This window comes from Cyrtonyx montezumae, unplaced genomic scaffold (assembly GCF_038088225.1).
Source record: "Cyrtonyx montezumae isolate F1298 unplaced genomic scaffold, pur_monq_1.0 scaffold_0, whole genome shotgun sequence".
NCBI classification, from domain to species: Eukaryota; Metazoa; Chordata; class Aves; order Galliformes; family Odontophoridae; genus Cyrtonyx; species Cyrtonyx montezumae.
The window spans coordinates 45,264,705-45,280,766 of NW_027071824.1; the positions used below are offsets into that span (position 1 = coordinate 45,264,705).

The following is a 16,062-nucleotide window of genomic DNA, read 5'->3' on the forward strand; positions in this document are numbered from 1 at the left end:
GGCTTGCCTTGACTTCAGCTGTGCAAGATGCAGACAAAAGCATCACTTGCTGGGAGCTGCAAATCCAGTTAGGTAACATTTCAAGGCTCTGTTTTCATAAAGGTCACTGAAAATATGGGCAGGCTGTAAATTTAACTTAGAGTTATTCCTTCTCCTAACCTGAAAAATATAGAAATATTTATTACTTATTAACTTCCAGGTACAACTTTATCAGACCAAGTATAGAAAGCGTAAAATTTTTAAATGAAACATTTTCTAATGGTTGTGTTTCCCACATGAAGTGACCAATAAATGCCTGATCAGAATAATTATTAACGAGTTACAAACTGGCTTTATGTGCAGGAATGTAATGTAGTTTTATCTGCATGCTCATAAAAGCAGACACACTAAAATAAGCCTACTCTACTAGGATTCCTACCTGTGAGCATCAAGTTTAACTTCACAAACTGAAGCTCACATATTTCAACAACTGCAAGATATCTGATACTCCCAGACCAACCCATAACAATGCTATAATCCTGTAAAATTAAACTCAAGTTCTGTGTAGTCAATGGCACAGTTAAAGCAGCTACAACAGGCAGAGCTTTTACAATTAGGACATATTTATATTTGAAACGGAGCACAATATATTTCAGTATCAACCAGCTTAAATTCAGGCTACAGTTGCATCACTGTAGACTCATTTACTGCTAGTAAGTGATGCTGTTGCAGCTTATCAGCTCAGGCATGCTGATAACATGACATACTGCCCTCAAGCCTTGAAACCTCCACTTTGAATTGATGTATACACCAGTTGCTTAGTTTGTGCACCGTGCTGGTTTGCAAAAGATAGCAGAATTTTTCCTGTTACTGCTTCACCTCCAGATTCTGCCACCTCTCACATTTGCAACTAAAGCCTCCAGAGGGAAGTGTGTAACCGTGAGTCTCTGATAAGAGTCATCCTTCAAGGGCAGATTTCCAAGCAGCAGCCTATTGCCCTCCAGCACACTTTAAGGGTGTCATGTAAGCCCACCTACAAGTACTGTTCTCATAAGCATGCACAGGTACCAGTTACGAACCATGGAATGTTTGGTCACTTTGCAGAGTGAGTTTTACAAGTAGCTGAAATTAATGTTAAATGTAAGATCTGAATGGCTTTTACTTCCATTTCAGGGCACAGATGTTGTAAGCTGAACAGGATGAACTGGGAGCTTTATCTAGTTGATTACCAGCAGATCCCACAGCATCTTATAGCTCATGTCCTTTCCCAACAGCACAGAATTTTAGGCACTGACCCCCATGTATTCATCCAATACAGAGAACATCCAAGTCTCATTCAAGCAATCCACTAGCAGATGGAACAGCAGAAGATAGGAGTCCATACATCATTACTTACTAGTATCTATTTTCTTGTTAAACTTTTCCAAATTAAGTCACTCATATTCCTCCTATATTCAGTTTTAATTACTGTGCTTGGTGCCCAGCAATTCTCTTTCAAAGAACAGTCGCACAAGAAGCACAAAAGAGCAGAAGCCGTCTTAGAACCTATTCTATGAACCTAACCATCCATCATAAACCACAGATAGCTAGAGTCCTTACTACCTATTCTCTCTACTTCTAGATAAAATCAAGGTCAACACAGGTGCTCTATTAAGACTGTACTCTGAGATGCACCATCACAAAACTCTGTCCAGAGATGGACACAAGACCCAAACCACCTTGCTCATTATCTCTTTCACACAGACTCTTTTCTTATGGATCTTCAGATCTTGCCCTCAGCAATCTTAGGCCATAGGGCCCCATGCAACTTCATATTCCTAAAGCAATTTGTACTAAGAATATACTCATATGTTACCCCCATTTATCCTTCACAAAAAGGCAGATTTACACTTGTCTGGACATACTTTACTCCAACAGCAAAACAAACAAACAAAAACAACAACAACAACAAAAACCCACACACCTGTTATTAACTGTGGGAAAGCATGAAGTAGATATAAATCAGCACACAGGAGCTATTTGATGTTTAGTTTTATTACTTACTGTTAGACTCTGTAATATGATTAGATAAAATATACAGGAACAGTGAAATCCAAAGGATTATCAGTAATTAGGAACCCCACGTCACTCAGAAGAACCCAACTAAGAAAGACTGAACAGACAACCATTTGTATTAAGATACTCACACAGAAAGAAGAAGGTGCATAGCTGACAGAACACATCTAACGTGATCTGAGATTCATATGACAAGGCAATGCAACAACAGTACATGGAGTTACTGAAATACTTGGTGTTTTCTCCTGAAGTCCATGGTAGTTACAGCTGAGACTAGGGAAAGAAGCTGTAGAGTCTGCTGTTAAATCTGATTTAATGCAAAAAATTGTTATAACACTGATCGGTACCTGCACATATGTCCTACTAGGATTGCAGGGATGACAAATTAAATAGGTCACTTAGAAACTACAGGATTTGTAACTCTATCACAAAGTCTAAATAAACCAAAGAATAACTTGAAAAAGATCCAAAACACTGATATATTTCTTATTCAGATATGTGAACATTATCTAGATAAAAGAGTTTTAGGATGTGTTTTTTATTCATTTTCTGCACATTCACCGCTGGGGCATTTTCTAGAGTATTATATACTCGGCCAATTTTTGTACATTGATTTTGTTAAAAAAAAAAACCAAAACACAAAAACAACACACCAATGGCAGTGATGTCTCCTGAATTAACAACAATGACAACAAAATTAAAGGCAATACAAAAAATTTTCTAGTGTACTTTCCTTAGCATTCAATTCAGGGAAATATATAGAAGATAATCCTTTACCCTAACAACACTGAAGCTCTTTTACTATTCTATTTTTTTGTTTGTTTGCTTGTTTCTTGACCAGTTAAAAATAGTGAACCTCTCTCTTACCTAGGTCCCACATCAAAGGAAAAAAACATCTTTTAATTGCATAACATTATTATGTCATTATACAGTAGGTAACAGCACAGCAAGTTATGCAGAACTGTATCTTATTTAATAGTGGAAAATAATTCTTTACAAATTTAAATTGCAATTAAATCTTCAAAGGGATGAAACAGTAAATAGAACAAAGGAACTGTCCAGACATTGCATTAGTGTCTTTGATCTTCTTTATAACATAGTCCTAATACCAGATACAGAGATTAAGGAGGGGGATGGGAGATCTAGAATAATATGCAATAAAATAAAAAGAATTTCAAAATTACTGAAAATTGCAAAGATTTCCAGAACTTTTATTATTATTATTATTTCTGTTATTATAGAAGGATTAAATGAGAAGACATGCTAGAGGATTTAGAACTCAGAGCAGAAGGAAGGCTGACTTTGAAGCCATGACTAGGGAATAAAACTAGAGGCTGGGTTCACCTTGGTTCAGGGAGGTGTCATGGTTTTATGATTTTTGGTACTGGTATTCCACATCATAACATCATGTAGTGCATTTAGAGTTAAAGAATTAATGTTCCAGCTCCGTGGATCATCGATAGTTCCAGGTATGCCTGTCTCAGAAGAGAAGAAGAACTCCATTCCCCAGAGGACTTTGCGATGCTTTGCGTTCTTACGTGTTTACGCTCAGAGGGAAAGATAAAAGCGAGCTCAGCAGTGGGCGTTTGTTGCAGCCATCCACCTTCAGCGTTAGCATAAGGCCTTCGGTTTATCGGACACTCTCTTGCTCATTTTATTTGATTCATTTGCCTCAATTCCAATTATATTATATTATATTGTGTTATTTTCCTTTCTGATATCTTATTTAGTAAATTAGCTTTCCTCCTCAGATCGTTGCCGCTGTTTTGTTCCTAGGCCCACCTCCCTTCTCCTTTTTCCCTTTCCCCTTCCCCGGGGTCTGGGCCCGTGGGTCCCCTGCCTCAATTGTCACGGTACCGGGTCAAACTGTCCCACAAACCGTTGACAGGAGGGAAAAATTCAAACCACACTAGACACTGTAGATGAAAAGCTTAAGTGTTAAACAGAATTGTAGATCCTGCTTTCTACTAACTCTAGGACTTAATCTGCCTTTTCTCTCCAGCTATACTTTTTGTAAGAGATGGGCAAATGTCTTCATTTTCTCTCTCCAGTGGACTTTATGCCCAGGGTGGTGCCAAGGAGAACGATGGAGCACAGCTTCTGGGTACTCAAGAGCTCTAGGACACAGTCTACTATCTTGGAACAAATGCTCCCAGTCACCCTGAAGCAGCTTATTACAAGACTTACTGAAACTTCCCATTCCTTCCTCAAATCCCCCAAACCAGGCATCTATCCCTAACTATGAGATAGACCAACAGGTTTCCAAAAAAGGAAGCCTTTCATTTGGACTGCATGGCTAAACAGACAGTTGTAGTTTGCTTTTTCTACACTCTGAGGATCTAACTACAGTATTTTTCCCCAGATGCCACTGACACAGCTTGTAACCTATGCTAGTGAATTAAGAGAACTTGTGAAAAAAAAAATTTGGGAGAGAACAGACTCCATAGCTTGATCACTGCACTGAGGAGACACAGATGTTGGTAAAGAGTTTCATAATCATCTCAAACATAAAAGTGTTATGCGTGAAAGTAGGAGCAGCAATCATCATAAAAATATTTATAGCACTTACTGAAAGGAGGTACCAACTTCCAACGTAGGAATCGATCTCACAAGCAGAACAATTAACTAAAACATCCAGAAATGCTTGGTTGACATAATCCTAAGCATTTTATCAAAAAATATCTAGCTTGCTTTGTATAAAATAATAATCCTGCCTGCTCGGGGAAGACAAGGGTGACATTGCTTTCTAAGCTGTAGCTATGGAAATACAAAGCAATTGTTGTGAATCACAACAGTTTAAAGACAGCAGATGCATCTATTATGTCAATACTGAAAGTAATGACAGTATTGTATCACTTACTGTGCTTTCTATTGATCATTCTGCACAACCTTCCATGAGATGGAGGGTAAGAAAAAGATGTCATAAGTGGAAGAGTTATCATCTCTTTTCTTTCTTTAGACAGAAAAAAGAAAAAAAAAAGATGAAGTCACGATAGAATAATAGGGATTGAGAAAGTGGATGACACTGAGTCACAAAAGAGACTTGTTCTCCATAAATAAGGTACTCTAGAAAGTCTAACAGACTGCACAAAACAAATGAAGGAATGAAGCATATCTAATTAGGCTAGAGAAAAAGAAATGTAGGGGAAGATGAGAGCTATGACATAGAAATGCTGGCAGTCAGAGGTGGAAGTTGTCAATTTAATTTTTTAAACCCACCCTTTCACACTAAAAATATGCAAAGGTAATTTTTCCCAATCTCAGAATAGACAGGTATCTTGGGTCCCATTCTCAGCTGGTAGAAGTGATTGTGATCCCACCAACTGTATAATTAATCTCACATCTGCTTCATTGAATCAAAATCACAGAAGCTTAATGGCATGATTAAATAACCCTTTTCACCTAGGAGAGGAACAGTTTACTGTACTTTTTTTAAATCCAGGTGCAGGAGTATTGCTTGATAGTGATCTAACTGTGGTATAATTAAGCACACAAGTCTCCTCAATTAACTTCTAATAAAGTATCTGTACTGCAAGAAGTGATAAAAGGGGTAGCTTTTAATTAAAAAAGAAATTCTTCAAGTAGTTGTAATTTGTATCCTTTAGATCTTAAGTAACAAGATCAGATCTTTAGAAGTTTAATTTAGAAATGAGACAAATCTTGCTGCATCTAGCAGGTTGGGTTTTTTGTTGTTGTTGGTTTTTTTCCCCTCTTTTCCCCCCGCCCTCCCACCCACCTATCTCAGCCAGTATGCCACTTCCAATCTTTTGAACTTACTAGGTAAAATATACAGTGAACAATTATAACTGGGGTAACAGAGCCTTTATCCTCTCCAGATTCAAATTCATTATTTCCATTGCTCTAATACAGATTACACCTCAGCACTGTCACATACACTAAAATAAAGACCTAGGGATGCTGAAAGAGAGGGGACAAATTATCCCTCCTGATATCTGATCACTCTTTCATCTTGGGAAAGTAAAAATTACAGTTTTTAAGAACCAGGAATGTCTTTTTGCATATCCCTTGGCACAAAACGTCCATGATTTGTGACTAAGCATTGTAGGGATCATCACATTTATAAATTTGTAACAATAATTCACCCACAAAGTTGGGGTAAAGGTGCATTTCCTGTCACCAGAGTTTTCCATAAAGGTTGATGGTAAGGGCTCACAGCGATCATGAAGCAGAAGTGAATCACCACAGCCCACAAAGCAAGCAAGTCTTCCGTCCTTCCTCCCCAGGTGTTTGTTTTTAAGCACCACTTGCTTCACTCTGTATTAACTCTTACCTTCTGTGTTATTACAATTAGCTACTTGGTGCCAGTACACTTTTGTCTTCCAAGAGGGGTTATCTGATAGCATGGACCTCCACCAGGTTTCCCTACAGGAATTTAACCTCATGGTTGCATGTCTGCAATACAATTGAATTCCCATTTAAAACCAATAAATATAAAGCTCATTTTATCAATATTATTTAATTGAATTATTATCATGAATTGTCCAACTCTAAGTTTGATCATTTTTTTCCTTTAGTTTTTTAGCTAGCATCTTGAACTGTGAAACAAGGTATTTATTATTCTGTTTTTGATATTAAGCTGCACGTTAAGGCCTTCACCGTTTTTGGCATCAATAATTTCCTGGTTTTGCCCACTCAGTGTTTTGGAGTATGCAATTACAAAGAAATGTGTTTGCTTTACGAACCTACTTGAGGCCCTGGGTACTTGTGACAAAGTTCCCATGTGAATAGCTTTCTGTTGGGTAGGGTTTGAGGATAGGGACTTGCCTCTGAAGGTGGTTACACAAACAACTGTGTCCCAGGATAAGTGACTTCTTAACAGACCAGGATACAGAGATTGGCATTCCAGCCACCATCTCAGTGGCTGAGGTCCTTGTCCTCAAGTACCAGCCAAAATGGCCCCCATCATAGACAAAGACTATTTTTTCCTCTTTGAAGATCAACAGGATAATTCCTGAACCAGAGGGTTGTCATCTCTGTGAGCCACTCTAGATAGCAGTGTCAGCAAGCACATGATAAGAGAAGGAAGGGGGTTAAATAAGTAAAAAAAATTTCTTCCCTCTCAGGATTGCATTAGAGCACACTGAATTGTAAGAGCATCACAAAATGCCTACCACAGTCCATACAGATCACCCCAACTACTACCACCCCTGGTGTAACTTCTGTCCTTAATGTCTTAATAAGAGTACAGGGGAGTTTTTTTTTTTTTTTTTTTTTTTCCCTGCCCTCTTCCACTCCTTCATGTATATTTCAGTGTATTTCCTCTTCTGAGGTTGTTGCTACAAGATGGACATAACACTATGTAATTTTCCAAAATAAATCAGTATACCAGAGCTTATAACTCTGCTAATAACTTCCACTGATGTCTTCAATTTCTACTCAATTGTTAAAATCAAATCCTTGCTTGCTTACCATTCCCCAGTCTGATTCCTATTAGCAGCATGTTGCTGTAACAAGAATACCACTGCCCCTTTCAGGATGCATTCATGCTCCGTATTTCTATGCTGACAAGGACACAGAACTGAAAACTTTATAATCCAGTATCTAGGTCTAAATCTAGCTACCATCTTTGAAACACTCTGAAATGGGTACAGATTATTACCAATAAATACTCTCCTTCACTCCTTATGCTTAAAATAGACTCTCCTTATATCGCTCTTTATGCTTGTCTATTTTTGAAGTAATTTAAAACAACAGGGATGAGAAACATTTCTTTCTCCCTTAGCATCTGACTTCCAGTTTCCTGGCATGTCTGTTATTTGACTCTGCAAAGATTCGCTTAAATCTTCTAAATCACACTGTAATTCAGTTTATATAAATAATGTCGACTAATTTCTTTCTTTCTTTTTTTTATTCATTAGGCTATTCAAGTAATTTTTCCTTCTCCAACATCATCTTTTTCTTCTTTCCTCCCCTCTATCAATGCCTCTGCTCAATCCAACACATAACATGACTGAAGGATGTACTCTTGGAAGACCACATGTCTTCACTGGTTATCCAGTATACTCATATGCACATAATTGTTAGATGGTTTAATTACATGGCAAACATCATTCTCCCTTATTATGACTTTGATTTCTTCCTCCCACAATAATAAGTTAATAGCTGCCATCTGCCTATTAAAATACTTTGAGCAGAAGATAATCTTCTGTTCCTGCCACAGTTGCCACTCTAACTCTGTTCACGTACATAGATTTCACTCATCTCTAAGGAAAATCTGAGAGTTGTATTTAAACACAATTTCTGATCACTTTTAAATGAAAATTTAGTATGTACCAACCCAGTAAAGAAAAAAACATTCACTTAGAATACCCGCTCTCTACAGATGTTTGCTTTCCCTAAAGTGACTGAGAAGATGTCACATCAGTGGAGCCAAGAACATTTCACTTAAATTGTTAAACACAGAAACTAGATTAGCACATACTAGGCCCAAATCAACATGAGCAGAATTTAATACCACATCTGACTAAAACAACTATCTCAGAGGAAACTTTGCAAAGTATTTTAAAACTTTAAGATGGTAATGAGCAACCTTTTTGTAACCATGAACATGTACCATCCTAGTGTCACCCAGGTGACAAGATAATTGCCTGGTGGGGAACACAGAACAAAACAGCTGAATGCAGACTTAACCTAAATCTTCACTGTAGAAGGAAACATGGGGCATCAGCTCCCTTCAGCCATCACATACAAGTTATAAAGCCTTTTAAATCCACGTTATATGTAGTTTCTATCATGTTTTTCATAATTCATTTGCAATTTACAAAATAGTCTGGCAGTTTTTAAATGCAACATTAAAGCAGGGCACAGGTATTAAAGAGAAACAGCTTCTGTGTTTGATTGGCTAAAGAGGGATGCTTCTTCACAAGTTAAAGCAAATATCAGCAATCAGACTGTATAAGTAGAAAGAGAAATCAGAAAGGATGGCTCTTAGAAGATGACGACATAGTTTGGTTCCAGTAGGATCTGGTCCCTCAGGAGAAGCAAACAATTTCACTTATCGGAAAACAAAAGCAGAGCTCTCAGCAAAAAAGCATATAAAAATTAGTTAAGAATGCACTACAAAAACATTCTGAGCAAACACTTTTTAATTGAGAAATATTTTTATGCTTAATTTTGTATCTCTCTTTGCCAAGAGTATCATTAGAGCCCCTAGTTCCTGTATAATACTAAGTGCTAGATTGTGTATTTGAATTTTGAGGATTTTGTTGTTAAAATTACTTTAGATTCTGTTAACTTACAAAACTCTTAACAGTTTAGCTTCTAGAAGAGTTTTTGCTTCTAGAACAAAGCTGAAAAGTGACTTTTTTTTGCTGCACGCTTTAAGTACTGCCATTGCTTTGAAACTTTTTACTGACTAGGTTCTTGGTTGACAGCAAGGATAACTGCATGCTAAGGTAAATCAATGGTGACAGCAGAACAACTTTACAAAAAACAACACAACAGCATTGAGAAGCCAGCATTCTTCCTGGCAGCCCTCCTCTGCTGGAGAAATCAAATGCTCAAGGTACAGCATTACCTCCCCTTTTCCAGAGCTTACACAAGGCATTAGAGCTACTTCTCATTTTTACACTTGCTACCTGAGTATCTGGATTCTCCTTCAGTGAGTAGGAGCACAAAGATGTTAATATTACATAGGAACTGGATCCCCGAAAAACCATTTTGTGGGCAACAGACTAAATGAAATCTATTGTAACTGACCACAGGCCATACGCATATAAACAGGCCTTTTCCTTATTTCTGTAAACCTGTCTTTACAAACTTTGCTGCTGTATTAGTTCTATTTGGGTGCTGTAAAGAACCTGTATTTCAGCAACCAGCTTTAAGCAAAGAAGTCCCTGAAAGAACAGGTAGATAAAGAGAGTGTTGGAGAGAGCACCAAAACTAGTATTGTATGCAACTGCTTACAGCGTGAACTTTCTGGTTTGTTTAACATAAAGAAGATCCAACAGTGGATCATTCATTTACTGTGCCATTAATATAAACAGAACACCTTTTTACTGGAATAAGTTAAAAAACAAAAACAAAAAAACAAAACCAAACAGTAAGTGTAAGAACCCTTACATAAAAGTAATCGGTGAGAACAGCATTATAGAAGAATTTATTATTATAAAAAGGGTGTAAGTCCTACAGGCAGAGGTAAAATATGCTGAACACGACAGGGAGAATAGGAGACATCATCGTTTAAGCACTATTACTTCACACATGTCCAGCTTTTTGCCTTTGTTCTGCATTTTCAGATAAGAACATTAGCAGAAAGATCCTCACTACTAATGCATGACTTCTTACAAACCAAGAGAAAGGGAATTAGAGATGACATGATAAAGAAAAGGAGACCGAATGCTAAGATGTAATACAAGCACTTGCTAAATGATTGTCTTTTGCAGTTATCCACCAGCAGTACTTAACCATAGTCTTCTTAGATATTATGATACTGATCCATGGATCTCAAAGGTGTCTAGGCAGCATCACCTCTGTCTTAGAGAATTGAACAAAGTGGTGTGCCTAAGGTTTTGGTGAAGGTCAGTGGATATTACGAAACATAATTTTCACTCTCCTGCTATGCTATGTGCTTAGACAACACTGAAGTCAAAGTGCCCATTATAAAGAGTAGCAATATGATAACAGCAGACTAAACCTCTAAAATTTGGCATTGTGAATGTGTGTTTCTACACAATATGAGCAAAACCAGATAATAGTACCCTGCCTAGGCCTAGTACTCCTACAGTACTCCAAAAAGTATTTTTTGAATAGTAAGAAAGATCTAATTTTACCCTTAGAACACCTTCTGATTACGGTTTTTCTAAACCCAAATTAGTATTAGCCTAAAACAAGCTTCTGAGCCTCACCTATACTCCTAAATAGGACTACAGAGATCACATTTCAACTACTCTGTAGTCTTCTGACAAGCTTTTTGCCACACTCTTCAAACAACACACAGCCTAAGCAAAGCTCCTCAAAACCTCCACACACATTGCTGTATTGTACTCAACAAGTCAGAAGGATGTATCAGAACAATGTTAACAGATGAATCCTTCCACTAATGCATCTGAGAACACTAGCGAAGAGCAGACTCAATCTGTACTTGAGTTACATCACAGGAAGACTCATATCAACAGTCCAGTGAAAATGAGAAAATAAATGAGGAAAAAATGAACAAGAGTTTGGGGTCTGATATGCTGTTTTTTCGTGTTCTGCTTTTTGTGTCTCCATCACAGAATTCCTTGGATTGGGAGGGACCTTAAAGACCATCCAGTTCCAACCCACTGCTATGGGCAGGGTTGCCACTTACTAGATCAGTTGCCCAAGGCCTCATCCATCCTGGCCTTGAACAACTCTAGGAATAGGGGCATTGCAAAAATGACAAGGTTATAATGCCTTTTATGTTGGCTCTGGGTTTTAGACTTTTTCTCTCTTCCAAATCCCACTATTATTCTGACCTCAGATCTTATTTAACATGAAATCACTCAGCTTTTTTCAGCCTCAGCACACTGAATCTCTGCCTGTGACAAGTGTCATTAAGCTGCAAACAGCACAGGTTCAAAAGGGTAAAAGAGAAGCAGTACATTTGATTTCAGAAGTTTATTTGCTTAAAATCTGATATTACTGATATTACTCATCCCACGTATTCCCCTTCATTTGGTATAAAACAGGATGAATGATAAAAGTGCAATTATCTCAAGCTCTGGGCACTCTTGTTAAATATTTAGGAATCCTATTATAAATTAAAACCCAATCATTTTCACTTGACCTCATCTTCATGTCGTCTTACTAATACACCAGCTAAGACTTCCACCATGCAGTCACATGCAAAGTTACTGCTGGCTGGTTCAATTACCCCAATTCCTCCTGACACTTTGGAGAAGGCCCCTCTCTTGCTTTCCAAAGCTGGGCCATGAAGAGCTCCAGGGAACAAGGAGGAAAAAGCACAAACTCCTGGGTAATGGAGTTAGAGTCTCTGAAGCACATACACACAATCACTTCCACTGTAAGGGTAGGTGGGGAACATTAATGCATCTCTCACAATGGAATCAACTAGCAGCTGCTGCTGGGCAAGAAAACCAGGGTTCCCCTTGCTGCATCCTTCCCATTTTCTCATGTGTATCAGTATTGACAAACCTGTATGCTGACAGACTTAATTGAGGAGGGGGTCAGCCTCTTCTCTCAGATAGCAGCAACAGGACAAAGGGTAATGGCCTCAAGTTGCACAAGGGGAGGTTCAGATTGGATATTAGGAAAAAATTTTTTCTCTGAGAGGTCAGGCAGTGGCACAGGCAGCCCAGGGAGGTGGTAGAGTCACCATCCCTGGAGGCATTCAAGAAACATGTAGATGAGGCACTGAGGGATGTGGTTAGTAGACATAGTGGTGATGGTTGGACTAGATGATTGTAGTGGTCTTTTCCAACCTTAATGATTCTATGATTATGTCTAAACTATTAGCAGAGAACACAGAATACTTGTCAGGAACAGCTATAAAAAGATGGCTGGGACAGGGAGATGCCTTGTCTAGCACAGGTGGATGCATTTCAGAACACAGAGATGGCAGGATTACTCAAAAGTTAGCATGAGATTGAAAAGGGACTTTAGCTGCAGTTTTCTAACTTTTTCACTGGAGCTCATATGCCTCTCTTCTGTGTTGTGAGTTCTCAGTTCAGCTGTGCATGTCACATACTTCAAACTAGATTTTAATAAGGTGTTTCCAGAGATGTAACAGCAGCAGTGCAAAGGTGCTGTGTAGGTAGCAAAGAACAGAACACTGCACATCAAAGCTTCATCAGTGTAACAGAGGAAGGAGGAGTTATGACTACTGCTGGATAAAAAAAAAAAAGAGGGAGAACTATTGCTAAAGCACAGAAATGTATTACGAGCAAACCTCCACTGTTGAGTGGAATGGGATTCTCTGATAACAGGCAGAGGAAAAGATCCATGGCACTGTCATAATTCGAGGACATTTCCAATTTTAAACTAGGAAGCAGGACTATGGGTGCAGCCTGTTAATCTAGTCCTGGAGCAGAACATGCCTTAAGAGAAACACTTTTCCCACCTTCTTGTCTCTCTGGCAGAAGCACTGTTTTTCACACTATCAAAGCTTTCACTTTTAAAACAACTGACAGCCAGAAGAAGATAAATAAGCTGTTACTGATTTCTTAGCACCTCATGTAAGTACAGCCTGTGTGGTCCATGACCAGCTAGCTCTAAGGATCATTTGGAGGAAAAGAAAGACTAGAGGCTTAAAGTTATCACTTATGTAAAGTATCCTTTATGAAGTTTATTACATATGAATTTGTTTACAGGGAATATAAGGTTATTTCTTTAGAAAATAATTTTAACACTAGTTACTGCGTTACAGCTGGCAGCCTCTCTTAGCTAGCTGTCACCACACTGGGGCAGGATGTATTTGATGCACTTAAGTATAATAGTAATTCTGTTTCAGCCCATGAAATCTCACCACTGGTTTCAGGCAGATATCAGAGCACTTCACTCTCACAGCCTCTGGGTCAGGGACAGATATGCTGTGCCTCACAGCACACAAACTCCTGAAGACAGCTGTGACCCCTGTGCAGTTCCTTGATACGCTTACATGTAAAAATATGCTTCTCCTCCCCCCCCCCCCCCCCCCCCCCCACACACACAGCTTGAATAAGATTGTCAGCATTTTTATGTATCAGCATGAATCAGACTCACAAAAAAGAATGTTTTTCTGAAAAAAAATAAAAAATCCACATTTTGTGTTTGCTTAACTGTATTTCTGGAACATGAAATTCATCCACTCAGTCCTCCCTTCAGGGCAATATAAAATGGCACAAAGACAATTATGTAGAAAAGTCCTTTTGAAGAAAATCTTCAAAGTGTTAAATATGAGTGATTCAACAGTGCTTTCAAATTTAAAGCTTTACTTTGTCTTCTCAACTGGAATGCAATGCCCCAGCAGAGCACGCTGGAACAAACTATTCAGGATCCATTTCTTTGTGGGTTACTTAGAAGTAATTCATAAACTCATTAAAATGTATGTGTGTTTCTCCTGCTGCTTAAGCAGATACTTGAATTCAGTGGGGTGTTTTTTTGTTTTTTTTTTTCAAAGCAAATTGCTACTGTTTTGTTAGTAACCTCCTATCACTGTGCTCTGCAAATAGCATGGTGGAACTGAGAAGCTCACATTTCTGACCAGTGCTTAGATGCACTTCACTGAATCCAACAAGTTAAATTCTTTGCACTAAGCAGCATACACTGAATTGAGCCTACAAGAAAAAGTGGCTTAAGAATTGTGTGTACAGCCAGAAAAGTCATGTATTTGTCTTTCTGTCAACTAAGTTTAAGACATAAATAAATAAATGAATAAATAAATAAGAAAGTCCTGAAAAAAGTATTCTACCTTGGGAGCAAAGAAGCTCAAATTAGATAAACCAAGCAGTACAAAATGCAGCTATATTCCCTCACCAGCCAGCAGTAACTCATTCAGATGAAATTGTTAAAAGCCTTCCTATAGCAGTAGCAGGGCTGCTGACCAAAGCATATTAGCAAAACACATTAATTGGCTTCAGTTTTTAACACGTACTAAGGACTTATGAGTCTATCTTACTTATAAGGACTTACATGTACTCTCCTTCAAGGGAGAAGAAATCCAAACACACGTACCCCTGCCTGGCTAAACAGAATTGTAAATAATAAACAGCATAAACTTACAATCAATTCTACAAAACAAGAAATAATCCTTAATCGTACAAAGCTCCTGTTTAAAGAATGGAGCTATACAGATGTGGATGGGAAATCAGTTTTAATAACAGCTGTATGATACAGTTTTAACACTGACTTTAAATAAAACGGTGGGAACTGAGCAAGGCATGGATTTGTCTTGCCAGCAATGACGGGCCACGGAGCGAGTAGGGCAGCACATGTAGGATGCTTTGCCAGAACGTCTTTCTCCTTCCTGAGCATCACAAATACCAGTTTGTCAGTTTACCTTTACATACAGCAGCACTGGTAATAAACACTTGCCTCCTTTATTGGTATTTATTTAATACAGTCATTACCCAGTCTGGAAAGCTGCTTTGTCACAATTTCAATAAGTAAATGTCTCTACCCCTTCTACTTCTTCTCCCCATTTATTTTACATATGACTCCTAAACATTCCACTCTCACAGAAATCCCCCTACTACCTGCCAGCTTACGGACGCGCACGATGAGGTCACTCCTCCAAAACAAACAAAACAAACAGATAAACAAAAAAAGCACCCGCACTGAGATTGAAGTTGCCATCACACTTCCATGAGCACAGAGCGTTTCAGAAAATCAAAGGAAAAAAAACCCAACAAGCAAACCAGAAGCCCCCACCGCAGCCGCTCGGCACGGCAAGAGGAGCGCCAGCAGCAACCCGCGGAACCTAGACTCGGCAAACCTCCCCGCACCCCTCTCCCCGGAGCCGGCAGCGGGACACCTCCCGCACGCATCCGCGGCTCCGGACGCCGCCTCGAAGCGCGTATCCGCGGGCTCCATCCCGACCGGACTCACCCCGCGCCTGCGGCTCCATGTCCCCGGACGGGTCAGCAGCACCACCGTCACCGCGCGTGGAGCAGCGCCACTGACGGCTCTAAAAGACGCCGGCCCGCGGCTGCCGTCGCCGCCTCCGCAAACGACCCGCCCGGCGGAGAGCTGCGCCACCTGCCGGCACGACACGGCACTGCGAATTCGGAGCGACCTCGTCTGGGGGTAGCCCAGTCCGCACGCCGTGTTGTGTAGACAGTGAGCGCCTCCTCGGTTTGCCGCCTCCTGTGACGCAAGCGCAGGACGAAGGAGGCCTGATGGTGTCTGTTCTGTCATATGTAAGTAGGTTGCTCCAAAAAGTAATGCCTCCTTATTTATTTTAATGGAAACTACAACAAAGAGCGTAGTAAGGCTGTTTGATAGAGGAAGTTTTCAGCTACAAAACACTATTTTCAACAGTTGCCACCATCAGGTATGCATTTTTGCCATAAGAACAAGAGTCTGCACTCCATACTCGTGAAAATCTGC

The 16,062-nt window shown here is 39.3% G+C and overlaps 1 protein-coding gene across 3 annotated transcripts in view; it reads right to left on the minus strand.

The window, feature by feature from the left end:
• TPD52L1 (TPD52 like 1) overlaps positions 1–15,630 on the minus strand; it is a 327,044-nt gene extending 311,414 nt beyond the window's left edge. For all 3 annotated transcript variants that reach the window (XR_010622068.1, XM_065734320.1, XM_065734312.1), the window contains exon 1: positions 15,562–15,630. Coding sequence is in view for 2 of the 3 variants with exons in the window: in XM_065734320.1 (XP_065590392.1) it covers positions 15,562–15,580 (19 nt within the window). In the remaining variant the exon portion in view is untranslated. The remainder of the gene's footprint in view (positions 1–15,561) is intronic.
• Positions 15,631–16,062: the final 432 nt, after the last annotated feature.